This window comes from Perognathus longimembris, chromosome 2 (assembly GCF_023159225.1).
Source record: "Perognathus longimembris pacificus isolate PPM17 chromosome 2, ASM2315922v1, whole genome shotgun sequence".
In the NCBI taxonomy this organism is placed as follows: Eukaryota; Metazoa; Chordata; class Mammalia; order Rodentia; family Heteromyidae; genus Perognathus; species Perognathus longimembris.
The window spans coordinates 70,666,823-70,686,999 of NC_063162.1; the positions used below are offsets into that span (position 1 = coordinate 70,666,823).

Sequence of the window (20,177 nt, forward strand, 5' to 3'; positions counted from 1 at the left end):
GTTGTTTAAAAATTTCACTTTAATCTTCTCCTTCTCCTCCTCCTCCTCCTCCTCCTTCCTCCTCTTCTTCTTCTTCTTCTTCTTCTTCTTCTTCTTCTTCTTCTTCTTCTTCTTCTTCTTCTTCTTCTTTTCCTTTCCTTCTTTCTTTTTTGGTGTATTCCTAAGGACGCCATTTCATTCCTCCTGACGATGGGAGGTCATCTCTTTAGGAATTTTCTTCTAGAGAGTCTGTTAGGGGCTCCAGAGGGACTGCTGTGGCTGGCTCATGTTGTTTTAAGCGTTTAATTGTGTTCTTCAGGGCCTGCCTCTTATTGCAGAACCAAACTCTAACTACTTCCCGGTCATAGTTCAGCTTCTCAGCAATTTCGGTCATTTCCTGCCCAGAGGGGTGTGTGTTCTTCTCAAAGTGGGCATTGAGGATTTCAAGGGCCTGGGGGGTGAAGGAGGTGCGCCGCTTGCGCTTTTTGGATGGTTCACTCCCGATAAACTCGGTCAGGTTCTGCATGCCTGCTCGATGGCGGGCCTCAGCCTCGGCCATCCACCGCTCAAGCACCGGCTTGATCTTCTGAGCACTTTTAGGGGTGATGTCCAGCTTTTCAAACCTGGCAGGATACAAAAGGCCAGGGTTCAGTTTGGCTGTCAGACTGCTAGCTATAGTGTTCTCTTGGGCTTCCTGTGGTAGGAAAAAGTGGCTTCTCAGGATGGTGTGTCTGGGGGGAGAATTGAGAAAGAACAGTCTTACACTGAGTCCTCTGCCAGGGTGGGCCTCCTGCCTGCCTGCCTGACTGCCTGGCAGGGCGAAGTCACTCCAGATTAGCAGCCAGCTGCAAGGTAGCCAGCCCAGCCCAAGCCAGCACCCACCCTCCCAAACATGCTCCCTGCCAGAGCATGCACACATGCAACACACACACACACACACACACACACACACACACACACACACACACACACACACACACTGTCCTGGTGGGTGGATGGGAATACAAACAACTCATCAGTCTTTTCCTTTCAAGCTTTGATTTTAATGCTATCAGCTTTACTTTTCCATCAACAGAATCCCAGGAAATGGACATCCAAGCAACAGTCATCATGACGTTTCATTTAAAATAATGAGATTTTTCCCTTGGCTTTCTTTTTTTTTTTTTTGGCCAGTCCTGGGCCTTGGACTCAGGGCCTGAGCACTGTCCCTGGCTTCTTCCCGCTCAAGGCTAGCACTCTGCCACTTGAGCCACAGTGCCGCTTCTGGCCGTTTTCTGTATATATGTGGTACTGGGGAATCGAACCTAGGGCCTCGTGTATCCGAGGCAGGCACTCTTGCCACTAGGCTATATCCCCAGCCCCTTGGCTTTCTTTTTTTAAAAAATTAATTTATTATTATTATTAGCATCCCTGGGCTCAGATTCAGGGCCTGAGCACTGTTCCTGGCTTCTTTTTGCTCAAGGCTAGCACTCTGCTACTTGAGCCACAGTGCCACTTCTGGTTGTTTTCTATATATGTGGTGCTGGGGAGTCGAACCTAGGGCTTCATGTATACCAGGCAAGCACTCTTGCCACTAGGCCATATTCCCAGCTCCTCCCCTTGGTTTTCTTTAAATCCCTCCTCATTGTTGGTTATGAAAATGTTTCAGTTACTATTATAATCTGATGGCAATGGGTGAAGTCTCTCCTCTTGACTGTCTTTTTATCTCCATTCTGTGTCTTAATTTAACTGCTCTCTTTCTCTCTCTGGTAACAATTTTCATCATATGCAAGTTAACAACACACCCTCTCTTTCCAGGTAAAACACAGCCCACATGTTACTTTGCAGTTCTGGCTTAAACAGTTGGGTACTCTAATTACCATGGGATACCCCGGCCTGGCTGAGCTAAAGCCTCCTCCTGCCTTCTACTGACCGCCAAGCCTAATGGCGCTCTGTGCCCAGGACACCAAGCTGTGTTGAATGTGTGAGATCTGGAAACTCTACTTGAACGATATCATTTCCTGCAAATGAGGTCTTTCATATAGATCAATTGCCATCAGCAATTCTTGGCTGTATTGACTTGAAAAAAATAGGAAGCATCCTGGACAAAATTATATGGGATGTTTCCAGAGGTCATCTCGGCCCTCAATTCATATGCACACTCAATGAGATATGAAAAAGGACCAGTTCCTTTTATTTGTTTGTTTATCTTAAATCCAAATCCACAACCTTCAGGGATTGACAATTTCTTTCCCCTCTCTCTTTGAAAGTGTTCCATGTGGTTGAAAAGAATAAGTGATGTGACTACAGAGTGTGTCTTATTAGAATAGTCTGTTTTCCAGGAGCTGAAATAAACCTACGTTAGTGCCAATATGTTTTGTGATGGACGAAGCTTGCAGAAAGACTGAAGAGGTTGGGCTCTCTTTATGTGCCATAAGCTTACTTTTGGTAGCCCATTTTTTTTTTTTTTTAGGTCTCTTGCATTATGATGAGCAGCACAAATAGTATTAAATTTTCATGAGAATTTAATGGCATTGTCTTCCACCAGGGTTTGAGGAAATACTTGTTTATTAAAAAAAAAAATCCAACTTCAGGTCAAAGAGGAAGGAAGTCTATTTGCTTTGGGTGGCCAGCTCCCTCGTTAAAGCCACGTACTTTCTGCCTTTGGTCAGCATTTGCTGTAAAAGGCCCAGAGCTTGAATGAACTCTTGGGAACATCACTTATGGCTTACAGCATCCTGGCAAGAGACAAGAGCTTGTGGAAAGGATGTTTGGTATTTTTCTGGTGTCTGATGAGTAGGGACCTCACAGCACCCCAGAGTCACTGCTGCTAAGGAGGGAACAGCGACACCCCAGGGAACTGCCTCCACAGCACATTTCTCCTCATTCTGTGAATTCACTGAAACCCTTCCAGTGAAAGACCTTACTCTCTCTCAAGACTTTAATGAATGAATGGATTAATTTGGAGGGGTGGTGGATAACTCCATAAATGACATCACTCAAATGCTGGAAGCTGATGGAAGGCCCCTAAAGTCCAGGTATCTGATTTGTTATATGAGCTATATCATATCCATGATTCATTATATGACATATATCTGATTTGATATATGATAGCTACCTTGTTATATGCTAAAATACCTATGGTCTTTTCATCTGACAGAGGGGAAGACTTTAGAAATCATCATATCTGATTGGGGATACCCAGCAATGCTCAGCATTGGAGTTAAAGAGCACTCAATCAAAGGAAATCATAGTTTAGGGCTAAAAAGAAGCCAGAGAGAAATTCAGCAGCCATAGTTAAGTTGGCAACAACTTAAGAAAAAACAAAACCCCCAAACCTGTGCCTGCCTTTATCACCGGGCTGTCAAGATGAAACAATATTAATGTTTCCCACTGGGAAGTGAGGGTATTCATATCATCCGTGCTTGTTAGCGTTGAGGCTTCAGTCCATGTTGTTTGGAATAACATATACAAGCCTTGAAACAAATTCCCCAGCAGTAGTATCCTTGTATAGACTGAATAAAGGTTATTTTCTACAGGGAGGTATCTTATAAGAAAAAACAGTAGGGGAGACCACAGAAGTGAGAGGATCCTATGGTGCTTTTTGTATTTAACAACAATCAATGGGTTTTATGGAAAATCATTGAGCAAAATGTGAGCTGCAAGCTACTACCCCATACTGATGTTATTTATAACCTTAGTCTTAAACTGCAGGGAAAGTACACTTCCGCCCTTTGGGGAATACATTAAAAGTATAAAGAGCAGATAAAAAGACAGCATTTCATGGATCACCAAGAACAAAATCCACTTAAATGAGTTTAGAGTTGGTTCCTTGGCTTTTCCTGATGGAGGAGGATTCATAAGGCATTGCCCAAGAGGAAAAAGCTCTTATGGAGTGCCTTCCTTACCTCATGCATAAACATGGGATTAGTGTTCTCTCTCTCTCTCTCTCTCTCTCTCTCTCTCTCTCTCACACACACACACACACACACACACACACACACACATGCGCACCTGCGCACATGCACAGGGTCTGGAGTCCTTCCCATGACTTAACCCGGATCAACCTGAGTACAACCAAGGCTGGATTTAGTCATTTATTTATTTAAAAACAAATTTTTTGGGGGGGGGGCGGGAGAACGGTGTTGGGTGGTGGTGTGGGGGTTGGGCAGGGTCAAACCAGATTTTCAGGATCCTTTTCAGAGCTACTTTTTGGAAAAGCAACAACAACAACACCCCTCCCCCCCCCCCCCATTACTTGGAAAGCTGTGCCCAGAAAGGCAAAAAGAAATCCTTCAAGGTTGGTTGCGAGGTGGTTAATTTCTTTCTTTTTTAAAATATGTGTTTTTGCAGAAAATCTTGACGTTCCTCTCCGGGGAGAGGGGGGGCGAACTCACACCGGGGTGTGATTGCACGTGCCTGGGCCTGGGGCAGGGGCCGGCCTGGTCCGCCAGCGCACAGGGGCTCCAGGGAGTCTTTTCAACCACACAGCCTTGGAAGTCCCGGTGAGCGGGCCTGAGCCGTCCAGCCCGCGCCCCCTCCCTCCCTGCAGCGGCGGTTTCCTCTGCATACATCCTGCTCCCCAGACTCGGCTCCCGGCTCCGTGCTCGGCCGGAGGGCCGGGCGGCCCGGAGAGCCCGGGAGGCCCCGGAGGCCCGGAGAACCTGGGAGGCCCCGGAGGCCCCGAGGCCCGGCCCCGGCCGGCCGCGCGCGCGGTTACCTGCAGATGGCCGACTGGCTGTAGGCGGGGCCCTCGGTAGCACTGAGCGCCTGTCCCACCTGAGTCTGGGTCAGGCCGAGGGACAGGCGGCGGATTTTAAAAGCTTTGGCAAACTCCCGGATCTCTTCCAGGTTAACCCCGTCCACCTCACCCGCCGCCGTCTGAGGATCTGTGGAGACGGTTTTGAGAACGGAATCAACATGTCAACACACTGAGGGAGCCAAGGTGCTCCTCGCCAGGCGCGGGGACCCGCACCGGAGGCCGCCTCCACACACCTCACCCCTCCACAAATCACCCTTCCAGATGCTTCCAGCATGTGCCAACCTGCTGGCTCACCCCTAGGGCCAGCACACAGCCATGGCCCAGTCAGGAGAGGGAGAGAGCTACACATGTCCAGCCACTGTGCAAAGGTATTCATTTTTTTTTTTTTAAAGGAAAGGCTTCCATTGAAAACATTTCAGTCGGCATCTTTAGTGCTAAGACTGAAGCCTTGAAGAAAACAGGAAATAATATTTTGTATTTTATTTCTTCCTGATCTCCATGCAGCCCAGGCTGGACAGAGAGTAATCTTGCCTAATATTTATTTATTTATTTATTATTTTTTAGGTTCACATTAGCTCCTCAGACACACATGCTCACGAAGCTGTGAGAATAATATTGTCTTCCCCCCACCCCCTTCTCCTTCATAGCAGTTTTCTGACACAGCTGCCTTTGTCCCCTGAAAGGGCACCATAATCAAAAATGCCTACCACAGAATGGCTCCTTGGGTGCCGGATAACGCGGTCAATTTAGGACTTATCAAGGGAAATGACACAACAGCTGGAGAATGAAACTTTCTACCCCCCTGGCTACTGACCCCTGAATAAATGAAAGAGTACACCAGGCTGGAGACAGCATGGGCTGGGGAGGGTGGAAGATTTCAAAGTACTGCTCAATCCTGCCTGTCGTGCAGCCAGTCCCCCTGCAAGCCAGCCCCATTGTTCTTCACTTCATTCCTCAGACTTAGGTGAAAAGTTTTGCCTTCCTCTTTCTGCACAGTAAACCCATCAATTTCAGCAAATTCAAGTTCTTGTCCCTGGATGGTGGTGGTCTATATTTCTCTTCTGGGTTCAGGGCTATAGACACCTTGGTTGTCAGGAAAAGAAACAAAGCATTTGCACTCTTCATGCATTTTTCCTTAAAAAAAATTTGCCCAAGCAAAATACAGCAAGATTCTGTATCAACAACAATAATAAAAGAGTGAAGGTGAAGTTCAAGTGGTAGAATTATTGCCTAACATGTAAAAGGCCCTGGGTTCAGTCTTCAGCGCAAACAATCAAATAAACAAATGAGCATAATGGTGCACACCTTGGAGTCTCAGCTACTTGGGGAAGCTGAGGCTGGAAGATGGCTGGAACTCAGGAGTTCAAGGTTAGCTTAGGCAATATAGCAAGACCCTCCATCTCTTTAAAAAAGCTCCTTCAGAATTTTCATACCAGTGGTTCTGTTTTCTTTCTTTCTGTTCCCTCCCTTCCTCCCTCCCTCCCTTCTTTCCTCCATCTCTCTCATCACTCCCACCATCCCTTCCTCCCTCCCTCTTTCATCTCCTCTTCTCTCCTTCCTTTCTTCCTTCCTTCCTTCCTTCCTTCCTTCCTTCCTTCCTTCCCTCCTTCCCTCCCTCCTTCCCTCCCTCCCTCCTTCCTTCCCTCCTTCCTTCCTTTGTCAGTACTTGGCCCTTTGGCTTTTTCAAATCAAGACTGGTTCTCTACCACCTGAACCAATTTCCACTTCCAGCTTTTTGCTGAATAATTGGAGATAAGATAAATCTTGGGATTTTTGTCTGTCCAGGCTGGTTTTGAACTGAGATCATTAGATAGCAGCCTGATTATCTAGGATTACAGGTGTGAGCCACCAGCACCTGGCTTGTATTATTATTATTTTCCAGTCCTGGGACTTGAACCCAGGGCCTGGGCACTGTCCCTGAGCTTCTTTTGCTCAAGGCTAGCACTCTATCACTTGAGCCACAGCACCACTTCTGGCTTTTTCTGTTTATGTGGTACTGAGGAATTGAACTCAGGGCTTCATGCATGCTAGGCAAGCACTTTACGGCTCAGCCACATTTCCAGTCCAGTTAGCATTTTTTTTTAAAGTGACTTCTGGAAGGTTCTAGCTGAGTAGAGGAAGGAGACAGGAGATATATAAGAAGCAATTAAAAGAATAAAACAAAAAAGAAGCAATTTCAGCCTCTATGGACTTCACAATCTAGTAGGGGTAAACATTCAATACTAATGCACACACAAAAAATTAGAGGCAGGGGTCTCAAGAAGTCATGATGTGTACCTTCCCGGTGGAGGGAGGAGATACTGGGTTTTACAAATGGGCAGCTCTCAGGGAGTGGAGGGGTGTAATTCTGGTTAGTGGGAACTGGAAGCTGGCACAGGTGTTGGGATGAGCAAGGGAGGTGGGATCTGGGAGGTTGGTGGTAGGCTCTGGAGCTCCAACTAAGGATTGGTCAATATGTCACTATAGAGAGTCTAGGTGCATGGGTGGAGCTTGGAGAGCTTACCTAGAAAACTGTTGGTTGTTAAAATGAATGAAAATCCTACTTTTACTTCCCCCACTCTCCTTACCCAAACATATAGTTAATACTCGGTTTGGGTCAACTGTGGGGGAGACTGACCACGAGCACAGTAGCCAGGAGTGGCTTCCAGGACTCCCCAAGGATTCTGGGAGGTGACATCTGTGTTTCCAGAAGTCTTGAGCCCCTTCTCTTGTTTCTTCCCAAAACTCTTAAGGGAAAGAGTTGCAAGTGAAGAGTATAGAGAAGAACCCAGATTTCTAGAGCTTGTGAGTTTTCTGAACCCTTGCCAAAATTTATGTACTAACTTCTACAGAAAAAGCTAGATTGTTGGTGTTTTTTTGTTTTGTTTTGTTTTGCTTTGGTTTTTTTTGAGCACTCGATCTGTAATTGCATTTGGTAATTCCTGGTCAGCTGGAACTGATTGTGCTGCTCCTGGCTCTCATGTCCAGTCCTCCCCAGCCCGGCCACCTGCACTGTGCTTCCACCATGCATATCCAGCAGTTCGGTCTGGGGCAGGGGTAGGGGCAGGAAAAATCTTAGCACAATTATTGTTGTTCCCCTAAGGGCAGCAGGATAATAACAGGTGTTAAATGTATCTGAGACAGTAAGATTTCATAGGGAAAGGAGGGTTATTAGAATTTAAACAAAGTTAAAACCTCCTTGCAAGGGGAGTAGAACAATAAAAAATAATAGTGAGAAATCTTCACTTAGAGGTGAGAAGGACAGCTGGTAGAGAATGACACAGAGCTCAAAAAGAAGGGCCAGGCCTCTCCCCAAGAGGCCAGGGGGAGGAATCTGGCAACACTGTGTGTTAGACAATAAATGTTCAGAACTGGGGGTGGGGTGGAGAAGAAGCCAGATTTAAAGGTGTAACCCCTTGACACATGGTGAGATGTGTGTGTGTGTGTGTGTGTGTGTGTGTGTGTGTGTGTCTTTTTGGCAGTACTGAGGTTTGAACTCAGGGCACCACTCGCTAGGCTGGCACTTTACCACTTTAGCCATGTTTCCAGCAGGGCTTTTTGCTGGCTTACGTTGGAGATGGAGTCTAGAGAACTTTTCTGCTTGGGCTGGCCTCCAACCACAATCCTCCAGATCTCAGCCTTCTGAGAAGTAGAGATTACAGGCTCGAGCCACTGTTTGCCTTCTTAGATTTGTGTTCTTATCCTCAAAGCTCAAAGGGCAAAATGTATACATTTGCTCTAATAGGTTCCCAGACTACAGGAGTCTTTCCATACAAAGAAGGTCACCCACCACTGGGAAAACATTAGCTTTATCTTGATTATAAGTTACTTGTCTTTTGACTTTGGAAGAATTCTTTAGATGGTATCTGAAGGATGCTTGGAAATAACCAATAAGAGTATGATACTATTGTTTTCTTTCTAATTTGAACCATTGTTTCTCAGTAGGAGCAGTTACCCTTTCTGGAGGGATGCCTGCTTTTGTGCTTGAGGAGAGGAAACAAATGTGGTAAACTGAGGCTTTCCTGGAACCTCACCTTAGCTCTCAGGCTAGCTCAGAGTATGACTTGAACCTGAGATGGGTTATTCGGCTTTCTGTGATCCATTTTCCTGGTCTGGGGTGGTTGGGTTAATGTTAAGGTTAGCCTTGAGGGTCACCTTGATTGAGACCACAAGGTATACCCAGCACCTTTAATCAGCTCTAGAGTTTTTCTGGACTGAGAAGGAAGTGGTACCTTTTGTAGAGATTTGCTTCAGATGAAGTCAGCCCAATAGAATACATACAGGGCAAAAGTGTGGACAAGTGGCACCTTGAATCTGATCCTTGCTATAGAAGGATCAACTGGACTTGAAACTAGGCAGTGATCCAAAGGTATATGATAATTTTTCCCTTAGTACATCTGGAATGTATGGCCTGAAAATTAAAAAAAAAAATTAAAGGAAGCTAACCGCCAGTTGTGTGAAAACAGCCTTGGTTATCTTCCTCCTGGTCCCTCAGTTCATGTGGCACTGAGTGCACAGGACAGATTTGTTGGTTTTGTTGTGTTTTTGTGTTTTAGATTTAGCTCCTCCTTGCTGTTAGGTTGGGCCTATAAGTTCAGGGTTGATAAATAAGTTGAAGTGATCCATCAATATCATTCCTCCCTGACCTCCACAGTGTGATGGTTAAAGGAGTCAGATGTATCTTCAAGGAAGCTGCCACAGTGTGAATTAAATACCTTATGTGAGCACTGTCTGCTCGCAGGGCTAGTCTCAAAGCAAATGATGGGCATACTGACCAAGTATTTCTAGAGAGTAAGAAACCACTTGGAATGTGTGATGGAATGTGGGAGAAGAGCCTACTTGCAATATGGTGACTTCAATGGCTTGTGGAAAATGGCGCGAATTACAAATCAGGGGTTTTATTATGCTATAAGCCATTACTGAGTATTTATGTTCTAGTTTTGGTTTTCCAGGTCTAGGTAGTAGTTCTCTGTTATCTAAGGGTCTAGCTTAAAGTCAGAAGTTTATAAAATGTGTACTTAGTAATAAAACACAAGCCAGGCCCAGTGGCTCACATTGTAATCCTAGCTACTGAGATTTGAGGATTGCAGTTCCAAGCCAGTTTGGGCAGTAAAGTCCATGAGACTCTTATCTCCAATAAACTACTCCAAAGCCAGAAATAGAGCTTATATGGTAGCACGCTAGCCTTGAACAAGAGAAGCACAGGGACAGCACCCAAGTCTTGAGTTCAAGCCCCAGGACTGGAACAAAACAACAACAACAATAACAAAAACACCCCAAACCCAGCAATACCCCCATCTCCTGCTAATCTATTAAAAAATTATACTGTAGAATCTTGAGCTTCAATTTTGAGCATTTGTTATTTGTTTGGTATTTTTCTAGACATTCTAAAAACTTGGACTGTAGAAACTGTATGTACTGAAGGTAGCCATGGAGACTGAGCAGGGTTTAGCCCAGGACAAGGTGTGCTCTAACCCAGATGCTTATTTGAACTTCTGAGCCCACAAATGCGGTGCTCTTCACATAGGAAGATCTTGCCATTGCAATGGCATGAATTTGCCATTCCTTTGCCTGGAATGGGCAAGAGGCATGAAAGCTACTTTTGTGTGGCAGAGTGGCTGACACGAGGGTGAAGACATTGCCTGAGGTTTTGATCAGAGTTTCTGTGCTGTTGTGACCTAACAAGAAATGTTACCCTCCCTCCCTCCCTCCCTCCCTCCCTCTTTCCCTCTCTCCTTCCTTTCCTCTCTCCCTCCCCCTTCTCCTCTTTCTTTCTTTCTTTCTTTCTTTCTTTCTTTCTTTCTTTCTTTCTTTCTTTCTTTCTTTCTTTCTTTCTTTCTTTCTTTCTTTCTTTCCTTCCTTCCTTCCTTCCTTCCTTCCTTCCTTCCTTCCTTCCTTCTTTTTTTCCTTTTGGTCTTGGTTCCTGGCTCCTGGTGCTCTTAAAATTCATATAATAAGCTGGTAGCTGGTGGCCCTCACCTGTAATCCTAGCTACTCAAGAGGCTGCGATCTGAGGATCGTGGATTGAAGCCAGCTTGGGGAAGGAAAGTCCATGAGATGCTTGCCTCCAATAAGCTACCCCCCCAAATGCTGCAAGTGGCACTGTGGCTCAAGTGGTAGGGTGCTAACCTTGAGCAAAAGAAGCTCAGGGACAGCAGCCAGGCTCTGTCCCAGGACAGGCACACACAAAATGTCTTATAATATCCTAAGCAATAGAGATGCTAACACTATCTTCTGTGCCAGTATTGGTGCTTTGTGGTTGCTGATAAGAAAGCACTGAAATCCTTTGATCTTGCTTGGGTGGCAAAGGCATCTTCCGTCCCAGGGAGGTGATTCTAGGTGGATTTCTTGAGAGCCCCCAGATGGGAGACCAGACCAAGCTGTGATAAAAATCTGGGGACTGAGTTAATAATCGATTGTGCCCATGAAACGAAACTTCTATCAAGATCCCTGATCTACAGGATTTTCAGAGAGCTCTGAACACATTGATGTGCAGTGAAGGCTACACACCCCAACTCCATAGGGACAGAAGCTCCCAGACCACACCCTGCATCCTTTCCCTTTCACTGTCCATTTGAATCATAAATGGGAGATACCTTCCTTGCATCCTGAAAACCATTATAGCAAATTATTGGCCCAAAGGGATAGGATCCATAAATACATAAATCAGACATCTATTCTGTAGTTGGGTTTTGAGGGAGATAAATAGATAGATAGATAGATAGAGAGTGTGTCAGAGACAGAGAGACACAGAGAGACACAGAGAGAGGCAACTAAGCAACATTCTCAAGATCTATAACATTTGTAAGTTTGGGATTGTGTAGAGGCTGCTGGGCAGTGGTTCAGGACCACCCCAAGCAAGGATGTAGGGCTGGTGTGGGCTACAAGAAGCCAGGCTCTGCATGTAGCTGGTGTGTCAAACTGCTAAGGCATGAGGTAAAGGATTTTCTCTCTCCCAGCCTTTATATTTCAGATCACTCATCATATGCCAAGAATGTAGATTTTCCATTGGCTAGGATGCCATTGAATTGAATTCTGAAAAGGGCTAAAGAGTTACTCGTTCCTTATCTCACTTGTGACAAATGATCAAAGAAAACTCATCTGTCTGTCTCTCCACGCATCCATCTCTGCAATATGTATTGGGTGGTTTATAAAATATAAATATGTAAATATAAATATAATATATATATATATGTATATGCCAGTGCTAGGGCTTGAATTCAGGGCCTCACACACTTGCTTGGCTATTTTTGCTCAAGGCTAGCACTTTACCATTTGAGCCACAGCTCCATTTCCAGCTTTTGCTGGTTAATTGGAGATAAGCATCTCATACATTTTCTTATCTGGGTTGGCATCAAACCTTAGTTCGCAGACTCACCCTTCTGGGTAGCTAGGATTACAGGTGCGAGCAGTTGAAGCTTGGCTTTGTATTTTTGTATTGAATGTTCAGCCTGTGTATTCTATTTGTGGAGTTATTGTATCTTTATTTCATATTTAACTTACTTCTTTATTTGATTTTGGTTTCTTTTCTTTTTGGACCAAAGTATAGCAGTTATCCTAAACTTAGGTATTGCTGGTATTTAGAAATATAATATTTTCAGAGACTTAATACAGAATATTAAATCCAAGCAAAGTTTGAATCATTGTCTCTGACAACACTAAAAAGGGTTTCTTTATTGGGGAAAATGTAAATATAGGTAAATTAATTTTATCTATGTTTTTATTCTAGTTAGGCAAAGGTTTTTTCCCAAATGGAGAGAACTTATAAATATTATTATGTATAATTTTTAATTACTTAAAATTGTTACTATAAAGGTGATATACAGAGGTGGTTACTGTTTCATAAATCAGATAAGGAGTACATTTCTTTTTGGACAATGTCATCCCTTCCTTTGCTTTCTCAGTTTTTCCTTCCTATCCTGGCCCACAAGTTGTGTAGCTCATTTTCAACATAGTGTCTACTCAGGGGAAGAGATTATATATTTTCATGACATGAAATATCTGGCAGATGGGTAGCTCCTATGTACCTCAGCCCTCCCCACGTATTCACCTTTTTCAAGGTCAAGAGAGTCCAAGCCAGTCCACTACAGGAAGTAGACATTTCAACAGCTCCTCGTAATGCCTTGCTCCCTTTCTGTCCCTACCTGCAAGCAGCTTTCTGGTGTGAATTCTTGGTATAATTGAATAGCTATGTCTTTGGGGGAGAGTTACCTTGTGTGTACAGGTTTGCTGTGTGAGGCTCCCTCAGCCTCCTGTTAGTCAAAGTCACTCTTGACCTTGACCGAACACAGACACTCATGCATCCTCATTTAATGGCCCTGGTGCTTAGTCAGAGCTCTAGCTTTTTTTTTTCTTTCTTTCTTTCCTTTTTGGCGGGGGTGGGTGGTGGGTGGTGGTGGGGGGCGGAGGAGAAGGTGTGTGTGGGGAGAAGTTCCAGGGCTTAAACTCAGAACTCTTCCACTTGAGCTACAACTCCAGTTCTGGCTTTTTGGTAGTTAAATGGAGATAAAAATCTCATGGATTTTCCTTCCCCAAGCTGGCTTTGAACCATGATCCTCAGATCTCAACCTCCTGAGTAGTTAAGATTACAGATGTGAGCCACTGATGTCCAGCTAGCCACAGATGCCCAGTTTAGCCTTTTCTTTTCAGTCTTTAAATATCTTTTATTGGAAGGCCATGCATTGTCTTCATTTATTGTACTTCAAATCACTGTACAGTTACTTTTGTGAAAGCACTGTCTGCATTTTCTAGTACAAAAAAACCCCTAAACCAGTTTAGCCTTTTAAACTCACAACTACTGGAATTTTGGGTTCCTGGTAAACTGGGATCTATGTACATGTTCCTCAATTTTTACAAATAAGTAAGAACTGGGCTAAAGCTGAATAACTGGCATTTACATCAGTCCATTCTCATATTCATCTTAATGTGGTGATATTTGCATGTGACCAATTGTGTCTTTACCAAGGATCAAAAATGAGTTAGAAATGAGTTTCTAAAATGTGCAAATATAAAATATCTGATTTGCTCAGGGAGGAGTGGGGACTAGCAGGCTTGTTTCCTTTCGAGAGTGGCCCTTTCCCAGACTCTCCATCTGAATCCAGCCCAGGCAGTGTCCCCCTCCGGTAGGACTGGCGGTGGCTCACTGTGCACCACACCCACTGGCTCATAGGCAGGCTCTTCCTCTGACACCTACAAACACAACACCAGGGGCTTCAGGCACACGGAAAAACAGCGTGACTTGCCGCCAGCCTGCTGTTGCTTGTTTCCATCCTGAGCTATCTCTCTTGCCCCCCAGTGGATCATTTGTCTCTTTGAAAGTGGCAGGTCTGAATCAGCACATCAAGAACCCCTTAAAAGTAGGGGTGGGGGCTGGCCCTGGCTTGTATGAATCCAGGGTGTTCTTTGAACTAATCTGTCCAAAGAAACCATCTAGACAAGGATTTATGAACTTCACCCTAAAACTGGCCCAGGAACACTAGAAAATTTCTGAGAGAGAGAGAGAGAGAGAGAGAGAGAGAGAGAGAGAGAGAGAGAGAGAGAGAGAGAGAGAGAGAGAGAGAGAGAGACATACAGAAAGCATGATTTAAATGGAGCCAGAAAGGATACTTACTGCTGACCAACTGGCCCACGCTCAAAGCTGAAGAAGAGGAGGATGAGGAGGAAGAGGAGGCCTGCCGCACCGGACTTTGAGACATGGCTGCTTGGCTGTGTGCCAGGTGTAGAAGGTTGCCTTGGGAGCCTGCTTGACCCATGGCCGTCTGGGAGGGTTGGTGGAGCTACACAGGATGTGGGGAGGGATGTAAAAATACACAAATGAATGAAACGGTTGGGGATGGGGGAGGGGCAATGCCAGGAACAGAAGTTTCATCTGGTATCGAAGCATTCTAATTTCCAAGAATACAGAACCTAACTCTCAGGCAGACTACGAGACCTGTGCCACAGGCAGGAATTATGTTTTTATTCCTGACTGTATTGTCATTTGCTTGACAGGTGTTTTATGAGTAATTCTAAATATATTATTAATTTCCTACTTGGCTTGCTTGGGCACTCAATTTTCTGTGCTTCTCAGTCATAGCATATGGAGGGATTCTTTCTACATGTTCATATGATGACTGCACACCTGATGGGTTCTGATCATGGACATAGAAAATGAAACTCTCAGACTTAAAGGCAGGGCTATGCCCTGACATTTTAGCTCACATAAAACTGGCAGTTTGGAGAAAGTTCAAGCTTTAGGCTGAGTGTATGTGAGGTCTTTTTATTGACTTCCTTCTTTCTTTCCTTCCCACCCTCCTTTTCTTTGAAATCAGGGCCTAGGCAGGTGCTCTACTACTTGAGCCACACCTCCATCCCCATAAGTGGGACCTATTTGCTCTCCCAGATTCAAGAGTCTGGGTGGATTACTGTGGAGTGTGGTACAAGTGATCCACTGAAGCCCTCTAGAAAATTAAGAGAGATGTGATAACACCATCCCATAATATCTGTAGCTCTCAGCCTTTACCTTTTACTTTGTGTCAGTCACTAAGGGCATCAGGGTCTCCACCCACTTAATTCTCACCTCTGTGGTGGGGATGGGTGCTATGTCCACCCTTGGTTTATAGGAAAGGAAGTGGAGACAAGGAGATGTTAAAGGGATTCACTGTTGAGCTAGAGGTAGTCTCTGGACATAGAAAGTCCAAGGCTCAACCTAATAATTCCACTGGCACAAGGAAGAATTAAGTTAATTAAATTTTTTTTTTGTGTGTGGGCAGGAAGTAAGATTGTTTTCATGTCTGTATGTTCACTATTCCTTTCCAGGTTACCTAAGGGCTGTCACTCTGTGAGTCAAGAGGACTTTGGATAATAAGGAGAGAAGGAAGGGGAAATGGGGAGGGGCAGGTGGTAGGTTATCTTCCCCCTCCCCCTGGCCGCCACAAGGGGCGGGGGAAGCTCTGTCTCTATTCTGTGTTGCTTATCTAGCAAGATGGCACCAGAGCTTGGTAGCATTCTGAGAAGGTGGAAGACCAGCTTTTCCAGTTACAGCTTGTTTTCTGACTAGCTATACCACTTTTTGAGTACCCAGTGCTTTTATGTCCATCATCACACTCACAGAAGGACAGCTAGGTTTTTAGATGCAGAAATAAATCAGGTCCTGAACTTTGGTGGGAAATTCTATCCACAAAACAGGGCCCAATCTTGGTGATCATCTGTTTAATATGTGAGAGCCAGATTGGGACATTTTAACTTTACATTTACCATTGCTTTCCCACTCATCTTTATTGATCTATAGTTTATACATAATAAAACATACCTACTTGAAACAGCGTTTCAGGAATTTTGTTTGGTTTTGTTTTTGTTGCCAGTCCTAGGGCATGGATTCAGGGCCTGAGCACTGTCCTTGGCTTCTTTTTGCTCAAGGCTAGCACTCTACCACTTGAGCCACAGCGCCACTTCCGGCTTTTTTCTATATATGTGGTGCTGAGGGTTTCAGGAATTTTGTGAAGTGAATTTACCTGTCACCCTCACCACCACAATCAAGACAGAAAATGTTCTTGCCATTCCACAAAAGTCCCTTTCTTCTTCCCAGACAACCTCTCCTCTCCTTTCTCTCTTTCTGCCTTTACAGGGTATGATTCAAGAAATGGAATCATACATTGGTGCACTTTTAAAAAATATCTTGCTTCTTTTTCTTGGTATACTTTTGTTTTTCTTGAGATTCACTCATTTTACTGTATGTGACAGGAATGCACCCCTTTTTAAGTGCTTAATAGCATTCCAGTCTGTATGCATATATACACACATGCACATACTGTATTTATCATCCATTTTCTTTTAGCAGTTTGAGTTGTTTCCATGTTAGGGCTATTATAGGAATACGACTACCGTTGCTGTTATAAACATTTATGTACATATCTGTGTGTCTAGTTTTTTTGTTTTATAAAAACACCCAGGAATGGCCCTATTGCAGATGCACATTAAATCTTCTGAGAAATTCTAAAGCTGATTTACAAATTGGTTATCTCTTTTCTCCCCAAATCACCCAATGTGTGAGAATTCCAAGCATTACAGTATCACCTTTTGGGATTATCAAAATTTAAAAATCACTCAAAGTTGCCAGGCACTGGTAATACTAACTACTCAGGAGTCTGAGATCTGAGGATCATGGTTGGAAGCCAGCCCAGGCAGAAAAATGTCTTAAAAAATGTCTTATCTACAGAAAAGACTCTCACCTACTCAGAAAAAGCCAGAAGTGGTGCTGTGGCTCAAATGATACAGCACTAGCCTGAGCACAAAGAAGCTCCTGGACAGCATCCAGGCCCTGAGTTCAAGCCCTAGGACTGGCCAAAAAAATTATTTAAGGTGCTTTTAACCGTTAAGTGAACAGTTACCTTTCAGAGCAGTGTTAGTAAGGGGCTATCTTGGAAAAGCAGTTAGGGAGCAGTTTCTCCTCCTGTCTCCTGCATGGTAACGGTTGGTAGCAAACTCCCTGTCTCACAGGCTTTCTTAGGCAGCAGATATGCCTGGCTGCTCAGCATGAGTCCGGGCTGGCCCTCCTGCCAAGTAGCATGCCGTTACATTTCACACACCACCTACCTCCTGTTACTGCTCAGCTATTTTCAGTGGGGCGGAACTGTGAACCCAAGATGGCCGTAATTAACACAGAAACCCAAATTAATACACAGCAAACATCTGACTAAGATAATTAGACAACCTGCTAGGCACATACAACCAACAATCAAGTCCAGTTAATTTTATATTGTAAGGACACCTAGTAAAGATTAAATCTATTTTTAATTTACTTAGTCAAATGTGACGGATATTTATGTTTCAATCTATACCCTCTAACTTATCGAGTTGTCCTTCTAAAGACCATTACTTGGCAAGGCTGTTTACAGTGTTGAGTTACTGAATCATGAGGCAGTCTTTAGTTTTAGCATTCTATCAATATCTTATTGGCCCTGGGTGTGGTAACTGGATAGTAACTGGATAGCACAATAATCAATTTAAATATTCCTTCCTCAGACACAACTTAGTGGAGGAAAGCCTGTCTGCTCTTAGGTTTCAACCTCACTTAGAAGTCATTAACACAAGCAAGGCTTTATACATGAGGTTATGCAGAAGAAGTGAGAGAAAAATAAAATCGTGAGAATAAAATAAAAATGGTGAGAAATAAAATGGTGAGAACTTGATTTGTGTTTACACAGTCAAAAGGAGAGTAGACTCTAAGATTTCTAAGAATCTGAGAAACATTTTTCTTGCAGAGTAAATTATATACACACATACACATAATATATTATATATAACATATTTTGAGATAGGCAAGAATCTTGAGAGATGTTTTATATGTGTAATATGTATTACATAATTCATATATATGTATATATATATGAATGAATTAACACTGGAGACCTGATTTCTCTCAAGAGTTAAACTAGGAAGTTAAGAACAACTAGAAAAGATTTTTCCTTGTCAAGCATCAAGATGATAGCCAGGTGCCAGTGGCTTATGCCTATAATCATAGCCACTCAGGAGACTGAGATCTGAGGACTGCAGTTCAAAGTCAGTCAGGGCAGGAAAGTCCTCGAGACTCATTTCCAATTAATCGGTAAAATGCTGGAAATGGAGGTATGGATCAAGTGGTAGAGTGAGAGAAAAAGTTCTTGCAAGAGAACAGGGCCCTGAGTTCAAGCCCCAGTACCAGCACAAAAAAAAAAGAAAGAAAAAGAAGAGAAGGATCAGTGGACTAGGTGTGGCCTTGTACACTCATGTTGGGGATACATATAACACAGGACACAGGGGACACACCTCAGAGGCCAGCAGCAGCTGGAGCATTGGGGCGGGCATCGGGATTCTCATCTTCTCTCTGCCGGCTGGTATCTTTCTGAAGGATGCACACTTAAGGCTATCTTGATGGGGAATTATATCAATGATTTCAAGATTTACCTTCATCAGAATTACTAGGAGGGCTGTTAAGGCTGGTCACCAGGCCTCACTTCAGCGATCCTGAGTCAGTTTGTGGTTTGAGCTGGAAGCTGGGTTCAAGAACTTGCATTTCGGGCTGGGGATATAGCCTAGTGGCAAGTGTGCCTGCCTTGGATACACGAGGCCCTAGGTTCGATTCCCCAGCACCACATATACAGAAAACGGCCAGAAGCGGCGCTGTGGCTCAAGTGGCAGAGTGCTAGCCTTGAGCGGGAAGAAGCCAGGGACAGTGCTCAGGCCCTGAGTCCAAGGCCCAGGACTGGCAAAAAAAAAAAAAAAGAAAAAAAAAAAAAAGAACTTGCATTTCTAGCCAGATTCTGGTGGATCATGCCTGTAATCCTAGCCACTGAGAAGGCTGAGAAGGGAATGACTATGGCTCAAAGTCATCCCAGAAATATACATGAGAACCACTTATCAGCCAATAGCATGAACCTTTCAGACAGACCAGTATGTGAGAGACTGAGATTAGGAGGATCACAGTTCTAGGCCAGAGAAGGCAGAAAAGTCCATGAGACTCCATTTCAATGGAAGAAGCTGGGGGTGGTGGTGTATGCCTGTCATCCCACCTGCAGTGGGAAGCATTAAATATGCAGACTGCAAGTCCAGGTTTGTGCCTGGCCAGGAGAAGCAAGATTCTTGCCTGTCTAAAAAATAGTCAGTGCAAAAAAAGGGCTGGACATAGGGCTTAGTGGTAGAGTTCTTGCCTAGTAAGTGTAAGGCCCTAAGTTAAAATCCCAGTACTGGAGGTGGGGGGAGAGGGAGAAGGAGAAGGAGAAGAAGAGAGAGAGAGAGAGAGAGAGAGAGAGGGAGAGAGAGAGAGAGAGAGAGAGAGAGAGAGAGGAAGAGAGGAAGAGAGAGAGTAAGAGAGAGAGAGAGAGCATATATTCTCCCAAGTTCTTAGGTGAGCATTGCTGCTGGTGAGCGAGACAGAGACAAAGAGAGGGTGGGAACTTGTGTTCTCCCAAGTTCTTTGGTGAGCATGGCTGCTGGTGTCTGGGGCCACATGGGCATCAGAAGGAGCTTCTCTTGGAGGAAGGATAAAGAAAGAAGGAAGTTCTGCTATTCCTGCCAGACAGAGTGAATGACAGGAAAGGAGGAACCAATGGAGAGGCCTCAACAGAGGCCGGACAGCCAAGGCAGTCACAGACCAGCTCAGCCAGGACACGTGAGAGAATGAGAGTTGGATTTTAGTGCTGCACAGAAAACAAGTGATTAAAAATTGCTCAGACAGTCAGGCATTGGTGGCTCACACCTGGAATCCTAGCTCCTCAGGAGGCTGAGATCTGAGGATCCGTATGCAGGCAGCGAAGTCCACGAGACCCTTATCTCCAATAAACTACCAAAAAAAGCTAGAAGTGGGGCTGGAGGGTAGAGTGCTACCCTTGAGCAAACAAAGCTCAGGGACAGTGTCTGGATTCCAAGTTCAAACCCCAGGACCAGCATATGCACATACCAAAATATCTGGGACAATGCGGCAGAAGTGTGGAGAGGAACTGGAATTCAGTAAAGAGATGAG

General features: G+C 44.4%; 1 protein-coding gene across 2 annotated transcripts in view; it reads right to left on the reverse strand.

The window, feature by feature from the left end:
* Nucleotides 1–205: 205 nt before the first annotated feature.
* Nucleotides 206–20,177, reverse strand: part of Pou6f2 (POU class 6 homeobox 2) — a 386,522-nt gene continuing 366,550 nt past the window's right edge. Inside the window, exons 8-10 of one of the 2 annotated variants that reach the window (XM_048337791.1) lie at nucleotides 14,310–14,475; nucleotides 4,679–4,847; nucleotides 206–710 (exon numbers count right to left, since the gene is read on the reverse strand). In XM_048337791.1, coding sequence (XP_048193748.1) covers nucleotides 206–710; nucleotides 4,679–4,847; nucleotides 14,310–14,475 — 840 coding nt within the window. The remainder of the gene's footprint in view (nucleotides 711–4,678; nucleotides 4,848–14,309; nucleotides 14,476–20,177) is intronic. The other variant, XM_048337792.1, reaches the window with a different exon arrangement.